Below are 25310 nucleotides of genomic sequence, written 5' to 3' on the forward strand. Positions count from 1 at the left end.
CGATGTAAACGGATAGGGGATCAGTTGCTTCTGCAAAGTCTCCTGGGAGAGGGATAGAAAGACCGTGTTCCTTAGCAACCAATTGTAGACAAGGGCAATGAGAGAAATTTGCGTCGTGTTTTATACGGCTGTTGGACTCACCGACGCAAGTAGCAAGCGTAAAAGTCATTTTAGGATTCTCATTTTGTTGCTGCCGTTGCAGTGGTGCTCCCCCAATCGTGCGGTTTGTACAGCGGGCACTGAACTATGGACAGAGAGCAGGCTGCTGCAGCGATCTATGTGGAGAGCACACTCGCTCTCGTCAAACCCGACGCCATCGAGAACGCCCACGAAATTGAGGATATCATTCTGCGATCTGGGTTCACCATTCTTCAGGTACATTGCGTGGTTTGTCCCGGGCATTGCCAGTCAGTGCAGCTTTTACAGACCCACACACAACACGTAGGATTCTGGGTGTGAATGTTTTACTCTCAATACAACTTTTATTTAAAGGGCTTAGCGGAGAGAGGTCTTTTCTCGTTTTTGGTTTTTTAAAAAAAAGTTGAGCTCAGTTTATCATTCACAGTTTTGTCTCACCGTTTAATTTGTAGGTGCCGCTAAATATCAAAACGATAGAGAGACGTACTGTAAGGGGCAAGAAATTGACAAATTTTGCTACTTTTTTTTCTCTGAAACGTTTTGGCAAACACCACAAAGCAGGATAATTAGCGGAGGCGGCGATAAATTGAATTTTCACCCTAGAGTGAAATGCCACCTCAGTAACCCAAATTGGTTCTTAATAGAACCATGATTGTTTTAGATATAAAGATCGGGATACAGAAGACAGAGAGATAAACAATATGAAAGGAGAGTTCAGAATAGACACTCCTTAAGTCTGAAGCAGAGTAATGTGGGCTTGAACTGCATGTACTTAAATGCATGCAGTGTGGTAAAATAAGGCTGAAGGGATGCAAACTCAAGTAGTTGGAAATAGATGTGTTCTATTTGGTCTCCCAAGTATTTTTTATCATCCAGTAAGACAGTTGGTGTTCTGCTTGTCTTTCTAATTTCACATTTCCCCTCATCCCAGAACCCTAGATTCACATCAAGCAATGAGATCAAGGGTCTAGTCCGGAAACATCAGCTTTTGTGCTCCTAAGATGCTGCTTGGCCTGCTGTCTTCATCCAGCTCCACACTTCGTTACCTCGGATTCTCCAGCATCTGCAGTTCCCATTATCTATGAGATCAATCTACCTATTTCTTAAAAATCATCTGAGGCAGAAAATTTCAAATTGTCTCAAAAATGTCCTTTATCTCTATCCTAAAAGGCAACACAACATTTAAACATAACACCTACTTCTGCACCCATTCTTAAGAGAAAAATCTTTTTCACATCCCCTTTGTCAGGACAATTCAAGATCGTACAGACTTCAATAAAATCACCCCTCACTCTTCTAAACTCCAGTCCAATCCAGCCCAGACTATATAACCTTTCCTCATAAGGCAGCTTGCTCATTCCAAATATCAATCCAGTCATTTTTTGTGAACTGTCATCAACACATTTACATTCTTCCTCAAATAAGAAAACCAAAACTATAGGTGTGATCCATCTAGTGCCCTCTAGAAGCATAATATCTCTAATTTTAATGTTTAATTACTGTCCTAAATTGGATACTATTCCTTTAGCTACCTTGATTATTTGCTGAATTTGCATACTAGTTTTCAGTGACTCATGCACTAGAATGCACCTAGATCACTCTACACCTTGAAATTCTACAATTATTCTGTTTAAGTAATACTCACCTTTTAAATTCTTTCCCCCAACATGCATGCCTTCACATTTTCATAAACTGTACTCCATCTGACAGATTTTTGTTCACTCTCAAACAACCAACTATATCCATTTGCAACATCTTTATGACCTCTTCACAAAATGCTCTTCTACCTGTCTTTGTGTCATCTGCAAATTTAACAACCACACATTTACTCCCTGCCTCTAAGTCATTGATGTAAAAGATAAAAAGCTGATGATTAAGCACAGGCTTCTGGGAATCTGTTCATCATGTCCTGCCAATCAGGAAAAGCCCAAATTGCATATATTGTGGCTGATTTGTTTTCTGCCAACCTTACATCCATGTTAAGATATTAGCCTCTACACCATATTTTATGTTGAACCTTGTCAAGTGACTTCTGGAAATCCAAGTACTGGACATCAATGGCCTTGTGTCACATGCTACTCCATTAAAAAACACCAGTACATTAGTTAAACACAATTTCTCTTCCACAAAACAATGCTGCTTTTTCCTTATTTCCCGAAGGTTTTTCAATGTGTCTACCAAAGACCATCTCAATGAATGATACTAACACCTTCTCCACAATCAACCTCAAGCTAGCAAATCTATTGTTTCCTGTTTCTTACATCCCTCCCATCTTAATTAAAACTGTCACATTTACTATTTTCCAGTCTGATGGGACCTTTCTTAGAATTTAATAAATTGAAAATTTAGCACCAACACATCTGCTACCTCATTAGCCACTTCCTCTTCGAAACTTAGGACGAAGTCCATCAGGAGCTGGGGACATGTCAACTGTAGATCCAACAGTTTACTTAGCATCACCTCCCTAGTGATTATAATTTTTTCTGTTCAACTCTCCCTTCCACCTCCTGACTTAGTGTTATTACTGGAATGTTTTTGTATTCCCTACAGTGAAAACAGAAGCAAAATGTTTGTGTATTTCATTAGCCCTTTCCTTATTATTTACTACTAACTCCACATTCTCATTCTCTAGATGACTACCATTCACTTTACTCTTTTTCTTTTTTAGATAAGTGAAAGAGTAGAACTCAAAGGAGATGGTGCTGTAGTGGTGATGCCACTGGATTAGTAACCCAAAGGCCCAAGCTATTGTTCAACGCAGTTACTGTACAAAACGCTAGTGCAGCCTCATTTAGAGTATTGGGTGCAGTTCTGGTCGCCCCATTACAGCAAGGATGTGGAAGCATTGGAAAAGGTGCAGAGGAGACTTACCAGGATGTTGCCTGGTCTGGAACCCTATGAAGAAAGGCTGAGGGACTTGGGTCTGTTCTCATTGGAGAGAAGGAGGCTAAAAGGGGATTTAATAGAGACATACAAGATGATCAGAGGATTAGATAGGGTGGACAGTGAGAGTCTTTTTCCGAGGATGATGACTTCAGTTTGTACAAGGGGGCATAGCTACAAATTGAGGGGTGAAAGATTTAAGATAGATGTCAGAGGCAGGTTCTTTACTCAGAGAGTGGTAAGGGCGTGGAATGCCCTGCCTGCCAATGTAGTTATCTCAGCCACATTAGGGGCATTTAAACAGTCCTTGGATAAGCATATGGATAATGATGGGATAGTGTAGGGGGAGGGGCTTAGATTAGTTCACAGGTCGGCACAACATTGAGGGCCGACGGGCCTGTTCTGTGCTGTATTGTTCTATGTTCTATCTTCTATGTTCTGAGGGCATCAGTTCTAACCCCACCACAGCAAATGGTGAAGCTGGAAAATTCAATAAAATCTGAATTAAAAGCTTGTTTACTGATAGCCACACTTCAGTTACCATTACGAAAACCCCATCTGGTTCACACCTGTACTGAGAAAATATGCTTTTAGGGGGAGCATGGTGGCTCAGCGGTTAACACTGTACCCTCTCAGTGCCAGGGCCCCAGGTTTGATTCCAGCCTCAGGCAACTATCTGTAAGAGTTTGCATGTTCTCCCCATGTCTGCACGGGGTTGCTCCAGGTCCTCTGGTTTCCCACAGCCCAAAGATGTGCAGGCTAGGTGGATTGGCCATGCTAAATTGCCTGTAGTGTTCAGGGGTGCGTGGGTTATAGGGGATGGGTCTGGGTGGGATGCTCCAAGGGTTGGTGTGGATTTGTTGGAGTGAAGGGCCTGTTTCCACACTGTAGGGGTTCTGTGAAGATTCATGTAATCCCTTTTTACAATTCTAATTAGTATCTTCTCATACCCTTTCCCCCCTTTATTAATCACTTGGTCATTCTCTAGCATTCTTCATATTTTATCCAATTATCTGACCTGCTACTGTTCTTTGAGCCTTTTCCTTCAATTATGCTTTCCTTAACCATGGATGATGGGTCCTTCCCTTAGAATGTTTCTTTCAGGGTATTCTGAAATATCTCAATGAAAGTCTGACATTGTTTCTGAACTGAAAAATCCCCTACTCAAGTATCCTTTATTCAGTCTCGTTTGCTCAGCATTCATGTCCACATAATTGCTGTTATGTCATTTGTAAGTAACAGACTTAGATCTGATCTTCTCCCTGTCAAACTGGATGTAACATCATGTTACATAACATCATGTTACAGTCTTTGCTACCTACAGTCTTTGCCTTTACTGTAAAATCTTCTATTAATCCTATCAAGTCCAACATAATATAGTGAGAATGATGAACATAACTCAAAAAAGGGAAATTTTGGAACTTAGTATTTCTTGCTATGATGTATTCAGGAAAGATACAAAAGAAAAGGAGAGCAGCAGAATTGATCAACTAAATATGATTGAGTGATGTAGTCGAAGGCCAAAGACTGGATTTATATGTTTAGAATTAAGGAACAGTAGAGGAGTTAGTACAATAATGGCTTCATATTTTATGTCACAAAAGAATGGGAAAGAGATGTGGGCAAAATTTGCAGGCTAAATACTGAGAGATGCAGGAGTTATAGAGTAGTGAGGTGAGTGCCAATTACTCCAAAATAGGCTGGGATAGAAGAAGTGAAAGGGCAAAGATGGAGAAAAATTCTTTAAAATGTGTAATAGAAAACTTTCTTCTACATGTTTCTATCCCAATGAGGAAGGTAAAACTGTTACGTCTAAATTTTGGTGTAGTGCAGAATTGAACATGTTTCAGGGGAAGCTTTTGGGAACAATGATCTGAATGTGAGAGTTAGGTCCTTTTCTTTTCTTTTCCCATAATTCTGATGAAGAGTCACTCGATTTGTGGTGTTACCTCTGTATTCTCCCCACAGATGCTGACTGACCTGATGAGTTTCTCCAGCACTTTTTGTTTTTGTACAAAATGAGACTTGATTGGCAAAAAGTAGTCAATCAAATGATATGTGGAATTATAACCAGATGTCAATTACAAAAACCTTTCCTCTGCAGCCGTAAGCTACTGCCGATAACCAATAAGTCAGAGTTATGAGTTATGAATCAGTTGCTCTATGCCTCCCGTAAGCAAGTGAAAGTACCTGGAGAAAAAAGATTGAGAAGCAAGAAGTCCTGACATGACAAAAGGATCATCTTCGTGAGCCCTGTGGACAAGGAAAATTAAACTGTTTCCCCAGTCTATCCTCTATCCATTAGACAATACTTTTTGTCTGTCCATCTGCATATGCACGTACAGGGAGATTTATCAGAAGGATAGTCGTTTTAGCTAGTAAACTTAAATGTTAACTGTTCAGAGTTATTGACTTATAGCCAGAGTCCATTTATTTGCTATAATCAGTAATTCCTGCTTACTCCAGAGATCTGGTTCATGTTGTCTGTTAACCTGGGTCTACTTTAATAAAATATTTAACATTTGTGACAACTCCAGGCAAAGCAGGGCATGATTCGTAGTGTGTTTACCCTAATGAGTTGTCACAAAGTATAAGGAAAGCATCAGGCTTGTTGAATGTCTCAAGCTATATTGCTTTAAATGAGCAAGAAAAGGCTGGCTTATGACAAATACCTGTATCATTTTCATTTTATCTTAGAGAACCAAACTGAATAGATAGCACTCAGAGGAAATACACAAAGGAAATAAGGCGTACAGAAAGTAATGGAGAATAGTGTTGTAGATCATGAAAAACAGACCCTTTGGTCCAACCAGTACAGGCCGAACAGAATCCCAAACTAAACTAGTCCCACTGATCTGCATTTGGCCCATATTCCTCCAAACCTTTCCTATTCATGTACTTATCCAAATATCTTTTAAACATTGTAACTGTACCTGCACCCACCACTTCCTCAGGAAATTCATTCCACATGTCAACCACCCTCTGTGTAAAAAAAAAAAATTTGGCCCTCATGTCTTGTTTAAATCTCTCTCCTCTCACCTTAAAAACATGCCCCCAAGTCTTGAAATTTCCCTTTCTAGGGAAAAGATAAATACCATTGACTCTGTCTATACCCCTCACTATTTTATAAACTTCTATCAGGTCACCTCTCAACATCCTACACTCGAGTGGAGAAAGTCCCAGACTATCCAGCTTTCTTTACAACTCAAACCTTCCATACCCAGCAACATCCTAGCAAACATCTTCAAAACCCTCTCCAGATTAATAATATTTTTCCTATAACTGGGTGACTAGAGCTAGACACAATATGATTGGACCTGTAAATAGTATAAAAGCTAAAGAAACTCATCCAGGCAGGTGAATGATATTGGAGTTTAACTTGTATGAGATAAACCTGTGGTCCACTGTAGTGGACTTTCCACAAAAAAGGTCTCATCAGTGTCCTGTACAACCTCAACATGACTTCCCAAGTACTATACTCAAAGGACTGAGCAATGAAGACAAGCATGCCAAATGCCTTTTTAACCATTTGGAGATAGCAAGAACTACAGATGTTGGAGTCAGAGACCACACAGTGTGGAGCTGGAGGAACACAGCAGGCCAGGCAGAATCAGAGAAGCAGGAAAGTTGACATTTCATGTTGACCTTTCTTCAGAAATGGGGAGGGGGAAGAGAGCTGAGAAATAAATAGAGAGAGCAGGGGTAGGGCTGGGGAGATGAGGTGGAATGGTGATAGATGAATGCAGATAGTGAGTGGTAAGGGGTAATAGCAACTGCCGATGCTGGAGAATCTGAGATAACCTGGTGTAGAGCTGGATGAACACAGCAGGCCAAGCAGCATCAGAGGAGCAGGAAAGTTAACGTTTCGGGCTTAGACACTTCTTCAGAAATTTCTCAGAGAGTGGTAAGGGGTGGTCAGTGGGATGGTTGGGGCAGATAAGTAGAAGAGAAGATGTACAGGTTGTGTCAGATCAAGGAGGTGGAGATGAGAGGGAGGGTTGGACATGGAATGAGGCCGGGGTGGGAAGATTTTAAGACTGGTCAACTCTATGATTAGATAATCTGGTTGAAGGCTCCCAAAGCAGAATATGAGGTGCTGCTCCTTCAGTTTGTGGGTGGTGTCATTGTGGCACTGGAGGAGGCCCAGAATGGACATGTCACCCAGGGAGTGGGAGGGGGAGTTAAAATGGCTGGTGACTTGAAGATTTTGTCAATGATTGTGTACAGAGTGCAGATGCACTACGAAATGGTCCCTGACTTTACACTTCCTCTGCCTTTGCTGCATCTGCTCCCAAGATGGAGTGTTCCATTTCTGGACATCTCAGATGTCCTCCAGTGACCAAAAATGCCCTCAACCCCATCTCTTGCATTTTCTGCACTTCTGCCCTCAAACCCCCTCCCCCCAACAAAAATAAAGAGAGAGTCCTCCTGGTCTTCACATATCACCCCACCAACTTCCACATCCAGTGTATCATTCTCTGCCACTTCCACCACCTACAAATCGACCCCAAGACCAATGAGATATTTCCCTCTCACCCATACCTGCCTTTCATAGGGACCACTCTCTCTGCGACTCCCTCATCTGCTCCACATACCCCCTCACTAACCCCACCACCCCAGCACCTTTACCTGTAACCACAGGATGTGCTACACCTGCCCCTATGCCTCCCCCCTTACCTCCATTCAAGGCACAAAGCAAACCTTTCATATCTGGTAGGGGGTCACCTACGCACACTCCAACTTGGTCTGTTGTATACATTGCAGCCTCTATGTTGGTGAGACCAAGATTAGACTCAGGGACCGTTTTGTAGAGTATCTGTGCTCTGTATGCGACAAACGACAACAACCTTCTGATCACCAGCCATTTTAACTCCCGCTCCCACTCCCTTGGTGACATTTCCATCCTGGGCCTCCTCCAGCGTGACAATGACGCCACCTGCAAAGTGGAGGAGCAACAGCTCATATTCCACCCCGGGAGCCTACAGCCCAATGGCCTAAACGTAGAATTCACCAGTTTTAAAATCTCCCCACTCCCGGTCTGATGCGCGGCTCCTCGCCTGTACACAACCTGTTCATCTTCTTCCCCACCTATCCACCCCACCCTTCCCTCTGACCAATTCCCACTATCCCCTATCTGCATCCAACCTATCTTCACGCCACCTGCCTTTCCCCAGCCCCACCCATCCTCCCTCCCACCTCCTTGACCTGACACAAGCTGTCCTTCTTCTCTGCCACCTATCCGTTCCACCCATCCCACTGACCAACCCCCACCACACTCTACCTGCACTCACCTATCATCATTCCACCTACCTTTCCCAGCCCCACCTTTCCCCTCTCTGTTTATTCCCAGCTCCCTTCCCCCTCATTTCTGAAGAAGGGTCCCAACCCAAAATGTCAAAATTTCTGTTCCTCTGATGCTGCCTGGCCTGCCGTGTTCCTCCAGCTCCACACTGTGTTGCCTTTTTAACTACCCTGTCTACACGTGACGCAAACTTCAACGAATTATGTACCTGCCCCCCTAGGTCCCTTTATTCTACAATACCATCCAAAGGCCTACCATTAATTGTATCAGCCCCACTTTTTTAAATAGATTAGCATAAGGTGTAAAAATTGACTCAAAACTCTTTTGTAAACACCCAAACTAAAATTAGTGTAGGATTTTTTGGGAACCAGAAAGGTAATTGTATCCTTCGTGTAAAGAGATAAGAAACAACTTTGGTAGCAAGGGTTTATAGTACAGAGCTGTACATAATAGTTGTAGTTGGGCAGAATATAAATTGGGAAACCAGCTGCATGGTGCGTGGAATAGGGAAAGGCAACTGTTGAAACCTCAACTTGAAATACTGAGAAGAAATTTAGGACCAGTCAATGAAATTTTTTTATGGCACAGGTTGAAGGACATTAGCTCATTCAACTTTTACTGACTAGGGAAATAGGATCAAACCCACCTTATTAGAAATTGAGAAATGTGCTGGTGGTGGGTTTTTTCACTTGTTTAAAGTAGTATGTTTTGGTTTGAGATGTCAAGAATGATTAAGTTTAATTTAAGATAGATGCGTTCCTGTTTGACATTGATTCAAGATCAGGGAAACATATTTTGCTACAAACACATCTCAAACTTACTTCTTGTCAGTAATTATCTTATTGTATTAAAAACAGCATGCACTTATTTAGTCATCAATTCACGTTTTTAAAATATGTATGATATTGCCTGAACTTGCTTTTCTCATTACAGAAAAGGAAAGTATATTTGAGTCCAGAGCTGTGCAGTGAAATTTATGCAGCACATTATGGAAAAATATTCTTTCCCAGTTTAACAGCATTCATGAGTTCAGGACCAACAATTGCCATGGTTATTGCCAGAAATCAAGCTGTAGCATTCTGGAGGGAGTTGATTGGACCTGCAAATAGTGTAAAAGCTAAAGAAACTCATCCAGGCAGGTGAGTGATCTTGAAGTGTAGCTTGTACATGATAAGTCTGTGGCCTGCTGTAGTGGACGTCCATAGTTCCACAATGATGGAGCACTTGTGTAGTGTAGGTGAGTGGGGTGTTGGCTTATCTAATCTAGTCAGGGAAAAGTGAATTATATAATTGATATGATCCTGTTAATGTCTAACTGGGTGGAAGGTAGGCTAAGATTCTTTATCCCCCGACAACAGCTTTGAAATTTGAACACAAAGTGGGCTAAATGTAATTTCCTCAGTTGCAAATGATGTTTGGGTCTCTTTAATGATAAATTCAATAAGTTATATATAAAAAGCTTTTGTCATTAGGAGCTGAAAGCTTTTTTTAGTTACATTTGAGCAGCTTTGATAAATTCCTTAACATTTTAAAATGCTGAATATAGTTTCTATTTAAAAAATATTGTCACTGTTTTATATGTTAAAAAAGCTAAAAAAAAAACCCATTTGACCTGCTTTATCAATGTCTGTCTGTTCCAGTATAAGAGCGATATATGGGACGGATGAGCTAAGGAATGCCGTCCATGGTAGCGAGACCTCCTCTGCAGCAGAGAGGGAAATACGGTTAATTTTTCCTAACAGTAAGTCTTTAATATGGTGAGGCTATTCTTAATTTCAATTATAGTCTTCATTTTAGTTTGATATATGTAATAGCAAACATTGTCACATTTTTTATGTTTTATCTCTTGGTGCCAAAATGACAAGCAAAATAACCCAAATGGGTTTCATTTGAATAAGATGTTATGGAGAACTGTATTGACATACTTTTTTAAAAATGGTAAGAAATTGAATGTTTCATGAAAATGTGTAGAGTTTCCCTGCAATAGATTAAAGGCCTGGCCATTCAGCAAAAAGAAACACACTCTGGTTTCTGGGATCTGTCATTAATGTTAGTGTAAACTCTGCATAAATAAATGAATGGGCTATTTAAATTTGTGTGTAACCTTTAAAAATATATTTCAACCTACAGATTTTAGCATTATACTGGATGACAAACAGGAAAAAGAAATCCAGTGCATTGTTCTTTCAGGTCACTATCAAATACATTTTGTCACACCTCATGGGGGTAGCACATTGGAAATCAACAGCCACTGTTCCCAAGGCCATCACAAAGTGTAAAATTTTTCAAAGAAATACACAACATCCCCAAACTACCCGATTTTCAGACCTAGGTCGATTGAAAACACGGATCGGGTTTCTGTTCTAATTCTTGCAGGTCATTAGACTCTGGCTGAACATAAACAATTAAAATAAATTTATTAAACTCTAAAAATTAAAACTTTAAATCCATTATAAACTACCCCTTATCCATGGACATAAACAAGGGAAAACAAATACATGGGCTAGAGGGAGAACTGAAAAAAATAAATTCCATGGTCTTTGTTCACAAGATCTGTTGGGTTGATTCTTGCTGATCTGAAGGTTTTTCCTCAGCCTTCCTTTTTCCAAACCTTCCATTGGTCTGCAAAAGGTGCAGGGTGGCTGTTTCACTTTTGAAAGATCTATGACTTGTGAAATTCAAAGTCACAAGTTGCAGCATTTGCTGAAGGAAAGATGAGCTGGTTTGTGTCAGGTTTAAACTGGTTTCTACAGAGAATTGAGTGGTTTATTTTTGGTTGCTGCAGCCCTGCCGGTTTCTTCTCTTCTGGTCTGATTAATTTCTGTGTCTTGTTCACAGCCTAAGTTGCATAGCTATCTGACAACCAATCACTCAGCAAACAGAGGACTGTTGCTATTGATATCTGGCTACCAATTCACACCAATCAGCTTCATTTGTAACAACTCCTCAGCTTCAGTACATCTGCACTTTGCAGAAAACTGCAATGTTACAAACAGTTCACACAAGGTATCAAATTCCATGCTTTTAATACTTGCAGCCATCCTTGTAAATACCTGGTATTCAGAACATTTCTAGCCATAGTTTGCTTAAAAAGCACTAAAATAAAAGGCCTTTAGAGAAAAAGGGAACTGCAGATGCTGGAGAATCCAAGATCACAAAGTGTGAAGCTGGATGAACACAGCAGGCCAAGCAACATCTCAGGAGCACAAAAGTTGACGTTTCGGGCCTAGACCCATCATCAGAGAGGGGGATGGGGAGAGGGTTCTGAAATAAATAGGGAGAGAGGAGGAGGTGGACCGAAGATGGATAGAGGAGAAGATAGGTGGAAAGGAGAGTATAGGTGGGGAGGTGACCTGTCCATCCTCCCCGGACTGACCTATCCCCTCCCCACCTATATTCTCCTCTCCACCTATCTTCTCCTCTATCCATCTTTGGTCCGCCTCCCCCTCTCTCCCTATTTATTTCAGAACCCTTTCCCCAGCCCCCTGTCAGGTGCTCCTGAGATGCTGCATGGCCTGCTGTGTTCATCCAGCTTCACACTTTGTTATCTAGGACACAGCCTTTACCTGTCTTTGCCCTTAAGAATATGAAACGCCATTTCAAAATGTGTTTCATTACAAAACATGCGATTTACAAGAAGCAAAACACAAACTTGCTTCTATTCATTCTTCATGCACCCTTCAGCAAACATAAGCAATCTTAATATGCATTATATCTTTCACTTATTGGAACATTTTATATTCGGATCAATGCATCTGCAATATCGTTCTCTCTTTTGTAGTATGAATAACTTTTATGTTGAATGGTTGTAACAAAAAACTCTATCTAAATAATATCACTTTCTGATTTTGAAACTTTCCAATGAAGGTTAGTGGATTGTAATCAGTATAAATTAGCATTTCATTGTTATCATGTCATATAAAGACTTCAAAGTGTGGAAAAGGTAACCACGATCACCAAAGTTTGTTTCCACTATAGTGCTACTTCTGAAACTGATTTAATTTTTTAGAGACGTAGCCCACTGACTTCTTTATTCCTGACTCACCATTCTGTAACAAGACAGCTCCTACCCCTAAGTCATTGGCATCAATTGCCATTTTAAAAGGTCTGCAAAAGTCAGGGGTAGCCAACAATCATTCATTTATTATTAAGATTACTTACAGCTTCTCAAAGGCTGCTTGATATTCTGCTAACATTACCACTTTTGTTTGATTCCTTAATGAGTTTGTTAAAAGACATAGCTATCAAACTGAGATTACGCACAAATTCCTGGTAAAATCCACACATTCCTAAAAACCTTATGATTTCTCATTTAGTTTTAGAAATAGGAATTTCTATTGGAGCCTTCAGTTTCACTGTTTTTGGCAACATTTGCCCAACAAAATATCCTAGATATATACTCCTGCATTTCCAAATGCACTTTTGGTTAAATTTATTACAACTGTATGACACTTAGACAATTAATTACACTGTCAACTGTAATTGATAAAACTCGTTTTCAACTTGTCTCAGTGCTGTTATCATGTTTCATAATATATTACAACATTATTCAAATACACTAAGCAGTTATGAACTCTAGCTAGAATTTGATTCATAAGCCTCTGGAATATAATTGTAGCATTCTTTAACACAAATGGCATCAACTGAGATAACAAGATGTAAAGCTGGATGAACACAGCAGGGCAAACAGCATCATAGGAGCAGGAAAGCTGACCAGGGCCTAGGCTCAAAACGCGAGCTTTCCTGCTCCTATGATGCTGCTTGGACTGCTGTGTTCCTCCAGCTCTACATCTTGTTATCTCAGATTCTCCAGCATCTGCAGTTCCTACTATCTCTGGCATCAATTAACATTTGTATAGCCTATTTAATATAACAAAAGCAGAATTCTTTTAAGTCCTGCAAGTTAATGGCACTTGCCAGTGCCCCTTCAGTATGCCAGTCCTGATAATGCAGTCCTCCAATCATGGAATTGGGTGTGAGTCTGTCTTTGTGATTATATTCACCTTTCTGTAATCTGTACAAAGTATAGCTGAGGGTTTTTTTTAACACATGAAGCTGATTGGTGTGAACTGGTAATCAGATATCAAAAACAAAGTTCCTCTGCCTGCTAATAACCATGTGATTGGATGTCAGGTGGTTACACAGTTTTGGCTATGAACAGGACAGACAGAAGTGAGTCAGACCAGAAGAAAACCTAGCTAGTATGCAGCAGCCAAAAACTGTCAAGTAGAGCCATCTAGTTTAGGAACCAGTACTTTAGGTGAACTGTAACTGTTTAGACCAGGTTCAAATCAATGCTTTTTCAGCATGTACTGAATCTGTTTCCACTTGTTCTCCATTTGCTTTTCCTGAGCTCAGCCAATAAGGTTGCTGCTACTCACAATATCTCTTTATGATATCTGTGCTATCTTTCCTGTTTCTATGTGTCTTTCCAGAAATATAGATATGTAACCCAACATTGAGGATTCATCCTTTTGATTCAAGAACTTTTCCCTAATAAATTTTGATGGACCTCTAATCTCATTACTATAAACCAATTGAGATGGTCTAAATCCAATTGGGGAATGTCTGTAGCAAATAGTAAGAAATATAATCCACTGTCCCAATTGTTTTGATTTTTGTATCTATCTGCTTTAATCATGGTTTTGAGAGTCTGATGGTACCTTTCCAAAGCTTCCTGTGTTTGTGGATGGTACCTCAATTGTTTTATAACGAACTGTTAATTATTTCCTGGAAATCTTTAGGATCCTGATCAGACTGCATCTCAATTGGCAGCCCACAATGAGTAAAAAGCTGAGTTAACATTTCCACCACTACCCTAGCTGTGATCATCCCTAAAAGAATAGCTTCTGGATTACATTATAGGTGAAGCTACGACTTTCACTCCTGCCAAGTCATTTGCTAGAAGTAAGTCAATCCATCCATAATTAATTTCTTATCTACCTCTAGTTCAGAGAAACAAACTTCATCCCGTTTGGATTTTGTACGATGAAACTGAGATTTACTTTCTACCTGTTCCATTTACCAACATTTTGGCTTTCATTGAACATTCTGGAGGGAAAACAAAATCTTTCTGTGATAAGACAGTTTGAGTGTATCCTTAGAATAGTTTATAGGCTTGGATACTTCCTTAGAAGGACAAGATGTTATTTTCCCTTTTGATTAAAACCCTTCATACCTCTCTGCTACCCTATGTACTATATCTACGCTCTCAATAGTATCTACCCCTGGTTTCTCAGTTTTTGTTAAAGCTACAATCTGATCACTCGCCTTTTTCTCCTAGAGTTTCATTTTCAAACACATTAAGAACTCCAGTAAATCTCAGGTTTCCTCATACATTCCAGCATTCTCAACATATGTGTCCCACTTTGTTACAATTTTCACCTCTGCCCTCAGTACTTGCTTTCTGATCTGGGGAAGAGATTGTGAGGCATTCCCAGGTATCCTTCTCCTATGTTGGCAACTGGTCTTCCTTTTTTCCACTTTTTTTCTCCTTTTTCAAATTTGCAGGTAATGGGGAAAAAAGTGAAAATTATGAATTTACCTATAATTATCAGCCATTATTGCTGCCTATTTAGCAGTTGCAATCTCTTGCTCCTCAAGATGGGTTATTATTACACAAGGTAGTGAATTTTTAATTCCTCTAAGAGAATAAACTCTCCAAAGAGCTTCATATGTGATTTCAGCTTCTAACACTCATGTCCACGAATTAAAATTACTTTGCTGAGCCATCTTAAATTCAATACAGGTTTGCCCAGGCTGATTTCTTAAATTCTGAAAGCCTTCCCTATAGGCAATAATTTGTATGCAGACAATACAGTCTTCTGCATCGTGTCATTCTCTAGAGAAACCGCCTGTGACAATGAAGCATAAGTTCCCCGTGTTTTGCCTGCCGTTTTATTCTGCATAGGCAGTGTCAGTCCTTTGTTTTGCCAAGTTCATTTAACTATACATTTTCTCCATTGATGTGAAGAAAACCTGCACATCCTTTCCCTCAAATGTTGGGAGGACCTGTGCAAACTTAAAGATTCTGTACTATACCTCAAATTCTGACTCAGGTTCTCCCCACTGGACCTATTTTAGTATTTAACATCTCCTGCTTCAACTGTATGATTGTTTGCTTGACTTCCCTTTCTCTTTAGCTTCTAATTCATTTCAGTTTTTAGTTTCTTCATTCTCTCCTAATGCTCCAACCATCTCAGTTCTTACTGAATGTCACCTGATCCAGTGTTCCATTATCCAAAATAGTCCGCCTCCTCTTTATTTCCTCTAAGTACAAGTGCTGTGCTAGTACTCTTAATGATTTCTGCCTTTCTAGCTCTGTCAGGCAATGCCACTCCAGTTTACTTACGAGGTTTTGGAAGTTCTTTAAGATTACAGGGACAACTCTGCCACCTGCAGGAACTCCTTTGCTATTTCCAGTTCTATTGTTTTATATATTCTCTAATCGGCCTGTTCAGCAATGTTACTACACATAGTTGTAGAGCATGGAAACAGACCTTTCAGTTCAACCAATTTATGCTGAACATAATCTCAAACTGGACTAGTCCCACCTACCTGCTCTTGACTCATATCACTCCAAACCTTTCCTATTCATGTACTTATCCAAATGTCTTTTAATCACTGCAATTGTACCCACATCCACCATTTCCTCAGGAAGTTCATTCCATACGCGAACTACCATCTGTGGAAAAAAATTACTGCCCATGTCTTTTTTAAATCTCTCTCCTCTCACCTTAACAATGTGTCCCCCAGTCTTGAAATTCCCCTATCCTTGGGAAAAGCCAACTGCCGTTGACTCTATCTATATCCCTCATTATTTTATAAATTTCCATAAGGTCGCCTTTCAACTTTTTACATGCCATTGAAAGCAGTCCAAGGCTATCCAACCTTTCCTTATAAACTCAAACGCTCCATAGCCGGCAACATCCTAGTAAATCTCTTTTGAGCCATCTCCAGCTTCCTACAACTGGGCGCCAGAACTGGACACAGTATTCCAGAAGAGGTCTCATCAATGTCCAGTACAACTTCAACATGACTTCACAACCATTATATTCAAAAGTCTGAGCACTGAAGGCAAGCATGCCAAACACTGTTTTAGCCACCCTCTCTATATGTGACGCAAATTTCAAAAAATTATGTACATGAATCCCGAGGTTCTATAACCATACCCAAGGGCCTATTATTAATTGTATAAGCCCTACCCTTGTTTGTTGTACTAAAATGCAATACCTCACATTTATCCAGATTGAACTCCATGTGCCATTTTTCAGCCCGTTGGCCCATTTGATCAAGATCCCTTTGTAATCTTAGAAAACCTTCTCACTGCCGACTGTGCCACCGATTTTGGTGCTGTCTGCAGACTTACTAACCATGCCTTTTATATTCTCATCCAAATCAGTTCGATAAATTTGGAGGAGGTGGGACTTGAATCCCAGGCCCCTTGTCTCAGAGGTAGGGTCACTACCACAGCCCTACAACAGCCTTCATTTCCATATTTTAAGTACACTACAGAATCAGGTGTTTTCCTTTGCCTTTCTCATTTACTGATACATCTGAATCCTCGTTGCCTCTGTTTCAAACATGATCCAATCCCAGCCAAGAGTCTCCAGACATTATCATGACTCATAGAGGTAGTTCACTGGAAGTCAGGCCCCAGTATTCCAGGAGTTATAAAAAAGTTAAAGCTTTTGTTTGAAAGAAAGACACAACATCCCCAAACTATCTGATTTTCAGATCCAGGTTTCAGTTATTTAATAAGAAATCACTATTCAAGTCATTGGGTTGTAGCTACAGATAAGCGATTTAACTAAATTACAAACAACTTTCACTCGAAGCAGTGTGTGCAACCACTCCAATGTTCAGCACATGGTCATCAGCACTAACATGTTAATAGTTGCATTAATTTCTGGTTCAGGAAATGGTCTTGCACTCAGACCTCGAGGCCTGTGCAGCCAGTAAGAAAATCGGAGGTAACAATGTTTATAAACTCCCCTTATTTAAACAGACAGATGAATATGATTTTCAGGAGGTAGGGAAGCCTTTAAAACCAGCAGACAGTAACTTAAATAAAGCAATGGGAGTGGAGAGGGGAGCTGAAATGTGAGGGTGAGCTAGCTAGTAATATAAAAGAAAAAGTTTTTTTTAATTGATATCTAAGACAAGAGCGAGGCAAGAGTGGGCATTGGACCACTGGAAAATGAAACTGGCGAAGGAGGAACAGGGAACAAAACAAATGATGGAAGAACTGAGTAGGGACTTTGCATCAGTCTTCATAGCAGAAGGCACCAACAACGTACCAGAGCTTTGAGAATCGGGGGCAGAGGAGATAGCTCAGGGAATTGTAGAGGCATTGGTGGTGATTTCTCAGGAATCACTAGAGTTAGGGAGGGTCCCAGAGGACTGGAAAATGGCTAATGTAACACCCCTGTTTAAGAAGGATGGGAGGCAGAAGACAGAAAGCTATAGGCCAGTTAGCCTGACCTCAGTCATTGGGAAGATTTTAGAGTCCATTGATAAGCATGAGATTGAAGAGTACTTGGTAGTGCATGGTAAAATAGGGCTGAGTCAGCACACCTTCGTCAAGGCAAAGTCATGCCCGACAAATCTTTTGGCATTCTTAGGGGAGGTAACGAGCAAGTTAGACAAAGGAGAACCAATGCATTTGATCTATTTGGATTTCCAGAAGGCATTTGACAAGGTAGCACACAAGAGGCTGCTAAATAAGATAAAAGCCCATCACATGGATAGAGGATTGGCTTACTGGCTAAAGACAGAGATTGGGGATAAACGTGTCTCTCTCAGTATGGCAGGTGGTGACTATTGGAGCTTTGCTGTGGACAGTATTGGGACCACAGCCATTCAAGTTATACATTAATGATCTGGATGGAGGAACTGAGGGCACTGTTGCTAAGATGAATGCAAAGATGGTAGAGGGATAAGTAGTGAAAGGAAGCAGGGAGGCTGCAGAAAGATTTGTACAGGCTAGGAGAGTGGGTCAAAATATGGCAGATGGAATACTATGTGGGAAAGTGTGAGGTTGTGTACATTGGTAGGAAGATAGAGGTGTATACTAAACAGGGAATGCTTTTGCAAATCTGAAGCACAAAGTGTCTTGGGAGTCCTCGTTCAGGATTCTCTTAAGGTTAACATGGAGGTTCATATGGCAGTTAGGAAAGCGACTACAATATTAACATTCATTTCAAGAGGGCTAGAGGACAACAGCAGGGAATGTACTGCTTAGACTATATAAGGTTCTGGTCAGATTGCATTTGGAATGTTAAGGGGAGTTTGGCACCCACTTCTAAGGAAGGATGTGCTGGCATTGAGAGGAATCCAGAGGAGATTTACAAGAATGATCCTGATTATGCAGGGTTTGTCTAATGAGGAGTGGTTGAGGACTCTGGTTCTGTACTCCATGGGGTTGAGAAGGATGATGGGGGATCTCATTGAAACTTAGAATGTTGACAGCTTGGATAGAGTAGATGCGGATAAGACATTTCCACCAGTAGAAGACAGACTACAACCTGAGGACACAGCCTCAGAATTGTAGGGATGACATTGTTGGCATCCATGACCTCTGTGGCAATGCGGCAAAGTCATCGAATGTATTTAAGACAGAGGTAGATATGTTCTTGTTTAGTGAGATTGATGGTTTTGGGGAGAAGGCAGCAGAATGAGGTTGAGAAACATATCAGCAATGATCAAATGGTGAAGCAGATTCAATAGGCCAAATGGCTGAATTCTCTCCTATATTTTATGACTCATGTACAAACAGGGGTTTTAAAAGCACATAGGGAGGGAGAACTAGAACATCAGTTTGGTAGTCTTTGTTCACAAGATTCTGTGGTTGGTTCTTGCTGATCTGAAAGTTGCTTCTTGACCTTCCTTTTTTCCGAATCCTTCCACTGGTTTATACGAGACACAGGGTGGCTAGTTCATTCATGGAAGGTCTCTGACTTAAAAATTCAATTCAAAATCTCATCTTGCAGCTTTTAAACTCATAGAGTCATAGTGCTACACAGCATGGAAACAGACCCTTCAGTCCAACTCGTCCATGCCGACCAGATATTCCAAATTAATCTAGTATCACTTTCCAGCATTTGGCCTATTTTGCCTCTAAACCCTTCCTATTCATATACCCATCCAGATGTCTTTTAAATGTTGTAATTGTACTGGCCTCCACCACTACCTCTGGCAGTTCATTCTAGATATACACCACCTTCTGTGTGAAAAAAGTGCACAATAGGTCCCTTCTAAACCTTTCCCCTCCTCCTTAAACCTATGCCCTCAAGCTTTGGACCACCCACCCTGCCTGCACCTTGGGGTAAAGACCTTGGCTATTTACTATTCATGCCCTTCTTGATTTTATAAACCTCTATAGGGTCAGCCCTCAGACTCCGACACTCCAATGAAAATAACACCCGCCTATTTAGCCTCTCCTTATAGCTCAAACCCTCCACCCCTGATAAGATCCTTGTGAATCTTTTCTGAACCCTTTCAAGTTTCACAACATCCTTCCTATAGCAGGGAGATTTTGCTGAAAGAAAGATAATGTGGTTTTCTCAGGTTTAAACTGACTTACTGTAAAGAACTGAGAGAGTTTTTGGCAGTTGCAAATCTGCTGGTTTCCGTTCTGGTCTGACTATTTTTTTCTCTGTTTTGTTCACAGCCCAAGGCTGTTCAGTAATAACCAGTCACATAGTTTTTGGGAGGCAGAGGATCTTTGTCATTACTGACCACTTGTAAACAACCCTTCCACTCCAATTTGTCTGCACATTGTTGGAACCCACAGCTACACAAACAGAGTTCACAATAGGTGTCAAATTCTATGCTTTCAAAACATGCAATGACCTTTCTAAATTCCTGGTTTAAAACAGTTCTTTTTCATTTCAATCCGCAGTTTTAAAACGCATTAAAATTTTTTTAAAAGGCACGGTCATGACAATTTCTATTGTAATTTTTTGCTCCATATTTCTGTCATTTAAATTGGAGAAAGAAACCAACTTGGATCCACCACAGGAAGTGATGCAAATAACCTGCCTTGGCATAGCTTCAAGGTAGAGGTTCAAATCTTGCAGACGACTGATTGTATGCTTTTTCAGACAGTATGTTCTTCGACCTCCAAACTGGTGTACCCGTCCTAGGTGCACTTTGGGCAAGTTGCACAGGCCGCTATAATGGTGAAGGTGTTAATATCGCTTTCTCACCAGTACTGTTAAAAGGGATCATAAATTATTTTGTTAAGTTGTTGGTCAATTACTATTAACTTTTGCTTTGATTCAACAAGTAATTCATACTTTATATTGTTGTCGACTGTTGAAGACATTTACTAGGGAGTGGAATGACAGATGCTCAAGGAGTTTTTACTTATTTCAAGATTTCTGCATAAGTCAGTTGCTCTCAGATATGGATACACTGGTAGACATTCCCCTTGGAGTGCAGTATTGCTTTGAGACCGAATAGAGATCATTGGTGAGGAAGGCAAGCTGCAAGAAGGGGGCGGAGGTGATGGTGAACGTTTAGCAGATTGTTCAATGAGTAGAGCCATAGAGTCAGACAGCATGGACGCAACCAGTCCATGCCGGCCACAGTCCTAAACTAAACTAGTCCCACCTGCATGCGCTTGGCCAATATCCCTCCAAACATTGCTCATTCAACTTGTAACTATACCCACATGCACCATTTCCTTTGGAATTCATTCCACACACTAACCACGCTCTGTGTAAACAAAAATGACCTTTATGTCTTTTTCAAATGTTTCTCCACTTACCTTAAAAATATGCCCCCAGTCTTGAAATCTCCCACCCTCAAGAGAGGACACCTGCCATTCAACTTAACTATACCCCTCCTGATTTTGTAAACCTCTGTAAGGTCACCCCTCAACTTTGTTTGTTTCAGTGAAAAAAGTCCCAGCCTCTCCTTATAACTTGAAGCCTCCATTCCTCGCAACATCCTGGTAAATCTCTTCTGAGCCCTCCCTAGCTTCATAATATCCTTCCTATAACAGGGTGACCAGAATTGGACTAAACCCTCCAGAACAGGCCTCACCAAAGTCCTGCACAACCTTAACAAAGTTTTGCTAACTGAACCTTAGCGATGCTCAATATCTCTATACCTCAGTAATGAACCTGTCATTGAAAAATGCCATCCGTTTTAGTTTGAACTGCCTCTTAGGGGCACTGCATGGTATACCTCTGATTGTGGACCATCTTGCTTTATTGAGAGAGGGAAAGAGAAAGAGGGGTATCAATCAGTTTGACTGGTGTGATGTGAATAGTTGGCAGTTTGTGCCAGCTTTGAGAGGTTGAGGTTTGCAGCTGTGCCACGTGTATGAGTTAATTGCCAGCTAAAACTCTGATTCTTGCAGAATTAGCTGCGGCATGTGTTTTGATTGGGCTCGGAAGATATCTGTGACTGCTAGAAATGTGTGTGCAACATTGCCAAATGAAAGCAGATTCTCTAATAAGTTGCGATGGTCTATACAGTTGAACAGCCTGTTGATCAGGCCTGCATTTAATTGTAGCTTGAGTCAGGTAATGAAGGAAATGTGTGGAACTTCATGATTTCATGAGAAGTAAAGGAAAAGACTCTGAGGGAGAAAGCCATTGTAAAATATCCACACTGTTTGAATGAAAAGGAGTACTATATATTTTTTTCTGAAGAAGGGTCGAGGCCCAAAATGTCAGCCTTCCTGCTCCTCTGATGCTGCTTGGCCTGCTGTGCTTATCCAGCTCTACACCTTGTTAACTCAGATTCTCCGGCATCTGCAATCCCTACTATCTCTGAAATTATATATTAGCTGCTGTTTATCATCTTAGCAAGCATCATGTCTATAAAGACTATAAGCTAAAAAAATGAAGGTGAATTTCTTAGAAGCCCCACTAGGGACAGCAGGAAAGTAGAAAACGTTCTAACAGGATTTTTTGAAGGAAATCTTGCTGTACGTTTTTTAAAAATTGAGCTGAAACATTGATAATTGATCATTTACAGCTACTGTTGACCACATGTCAAGTGCACAGGATGCAATAACATACCTGAGCAGATTTGTAAATCCTACATTGTTGTCTGGACTGACTGAACTCTGCAAACAAAAACCCACAGACCCTATCGTAAGTACTTGTGAGTTAATGAATCATATACATGGGTTGATTGCTTGTAGAATCATTCCTGTTCACCTAGAATTTTTTTATTCTACTTAAACTGGACATAAATAATATTTTTTAGTCATTTATACCCTGTTTAAATGCAACTGTTAATACTAGATTTTCAGACTATTGTAAGGTCTGCATTATCTTGGTCTGTTCTAAATTGTTATAACAAGGTTTTGCAGCAGTATTTCTAGCCTCTGACCTGCTCTTGTAGCCACTGTATTTATATGGCTTGTTCATTTCAGTTTCTGGTCAACGGTAATTCCCAGGCTGTTGATAGTGGGTGATATAATCGTGGCAATGCCATTGACATTCATTTGCAAATCCTCCCTGGACCGTGCCAAAGGAATGAAGAACAGCTAATCTGGTAACATTATTTGAGAAGGGTGGTAGGGAGAACCAGTGACCTAGGGGCCAGTGAAGCTAACATCAGTCATAGGGAAACTACCAGACAAACATTCTGAGGGACAGAATCCATCTCCACTTGGAGAGACAAGGATTAATCAAGGATAGTCAGCATGGCTTTGTTATAGGGAACTCATGTCTGTCAGGTTTGAATTAGTATTTTGAGGAAGTGGCTAAATGTATGGATAAGGGTAGTGCAATGGCTATAGTCTCCATGGATTTCAGTAAGTTTCTTTATAAGGTCTTGTGCATGGACTGGTCAAGAAGAGTCCATTGGTCCCAATGCAATTTGGCAAACTGGATCCAAAATTGACTTTGTGGTAGAAGGCAGGAGTGATGTGTGAAAGGCGTTTCCGTAACTTGTGTTTACTGGCATTCCACAGAATTCTGAATTGGTGTTTGTTGTGTACATTAATAATCTAGATGTGAATATCACAAAAGTGATCAGTAAGTTTACAGATGACATGAAAATTGATGATGTACATAGCAAGGAGAAAAGCCTTGGATGATGGGCTGACCAGATGGATTGAACAGTTTAATCCTGAAAGGCATGAGGTGAGAGGACTAACAAGGCAAGGGAGTACAAGAGCAGTGAGGTTATGATGTAGGTGCACATGATATTAATTTGGCCCTAACTGGAATACTGTGTGGCGTTCTGGTCACCACACTATAGGAAAGATGTGACTACATAAGGGAATGAAGGAAAAGTTCACTAGGGTATTGCCTTGGCTGTGTGATTCAACTTGTTTTCCTCAGAGCAGAGAAAGCTGAGGCTGACTAAGGTGTACAAAATTGTGAGGGGTGTAGATAGAGTAGATAGGAAGAAACCTTTCCCCTTAGTGGATGGATCAAAAATCATGGGGGCATAGATTTAAGGTAAAGGGCAGGAAATTTAGAGGACATTTAAGAAAGAGCTTTTCACCCAAAGGGTCATGAGTATTTGGAACTCGCTGTCTGAAAAGGTGGTAGAGGCGGGAATCATCATAACATTTAAGAAGCATTTCAATGATCATTTGATGTGCCCTGAGTGACAAAACAACAAATCAAGCACTGGGAAATGGGACTAAAGAAGAGAGATACTTGATGACTGGCATCAACGTGTTGGCCATTAGGATGCTTTGTACACCAGGTGCAGTAGGAAATGCTATTCTGAGAAGAGATTAAACTGATCCATCCCAAAATAGGAAAACTAGATGCTAAAGTGGTTTGGAAATGGCTTCATTGGCTCGCACATGCATACATCATATTAATATCTGTGAAGGATAATAATGGTTTAAAGAATGAAGTAAATTTTCATTTTAATATAATTGTACAAACTTTATTTTCTCCCACAGACCTGGCTTGCAGATTGGTTGCTTGAAAATAATCCAAACAAACCACACATCCATGAAGGTACAGCAGAAGAGCAATGAAAATGGCTACTCTCACAGCCAGAAAGATAGTTGGTGGAAAAGCAAAAAGCACCTTTTTTTAAAAAATCAGGAAAAGTGTGCTACGACAATAACTTACTCACTGCAAACTACTGATAATTCAAGTTTTCAAATGATTCCGGACAAGGCTGTCAAACTTATGCATTATATGGTGTAACCCTTTACCTTGAAGTAGACAATTTATGAAATCTTAGGGACTTGCATAGAGAATAAAGCTACAGGATCCTACAGTTTTTAAACAATTAAAATTAATGTTAATATGGAAGGGTAGAAAAGTTACACAATGTACAATATATTAGAGTGTAAGTTGTAAATGTACAGAATTAGCACATGTAAATTTGTCTTAACAAATAAACTGTGGTTGAACAGTGCACAAACAGCAGAAGCAGACAACACTAATCCCATGGATTGCTCAGCAACCCAACAAGTGACAACATAGATCATTAAATATTGTTTAAAATATTGGCCTCATCACAGGAGCTTTCAAATCTTTACATTGACAATCTAGCCCCTGCCCTTTTTAAAGCTATTCCAACTCAGACTGCCTCATCAACCGATCACCAGTGGTTCAGTCATGTCTTCTGAGACAATATTCCACTGGATTTCTGAGGCTGTATTCCAGCACCTTTTTAGAGGCATAGTTCCACCTCCTTTGCCGTTGGCTCCATTAAGATGGGACTTGTCGTAAATTTCTATGACCTCCTCTTCCAGGGCTGCACCAAGCAAATACTGCTCATAAATATCCTGGAGCCCCAAATCTCATGTGCAGTAACAGTCCACAAAGCTTCTTCAGAGTCCAAACCCTTTCTGTATGAAACAAATTCAGTGATTTTTTTTTCCCCCGAGTCCCAACTACAGAGAGCTGCCAAACAGTTCCTGAGCCTTCAGAGAGTACCCAGCAGCATTTTAAGCACGTGGAGCCACGTTGTCCTAATCCTTCTTTACCACTGACTAAAACGGATTCTTGAACTGCTGTTCACTTACTCTTGTACTGATTTTAAT

The 25310-nt window shown here is 40.5% G+C and overlaps 1 protein-coding gene across 1 annotated transcript; it reads left to right on the plus strand.

The window, feature by feature from the left end:
- The first annotated feature begins 10 nt into the window (after positions 1-10).
- Positions 11-25310, plus strand: nme5 (NME/NM23 family member 5). The gene is made up of 5 exons (XM_048543555.2): positions 11-375; positions 9257-9462; positions 9964-10064; positions 22316-22434; positions 24213-25310. The coding sequence occupies exons 1-5, from the start codon at positions 247-249 to the stop codon at positions 24288-24290; spliced, it is 633 nt and encodes a 210-aa protein (XP_048399512.1). The 5' UTR covers positions 11-246; the 3' UTR covers positions 24291-25310.

Source organism: Stegostoma tigrinum, chromosome 13 (assembly GCF_030684315.1).
Source record: "Stegostoma tigrinum isolate sSteTig4 chromosome 13, sSteTig4.hap1, whole genome shotgun sequence".
In the NCBI taxonomy this organism is placed as follows: Eukaryota; Metazoa; Chordata; class Chondrichthyes; order Orectolobiformes; family Stegostomatidae; genus Stegostoma; species Stegostoma tigrinum.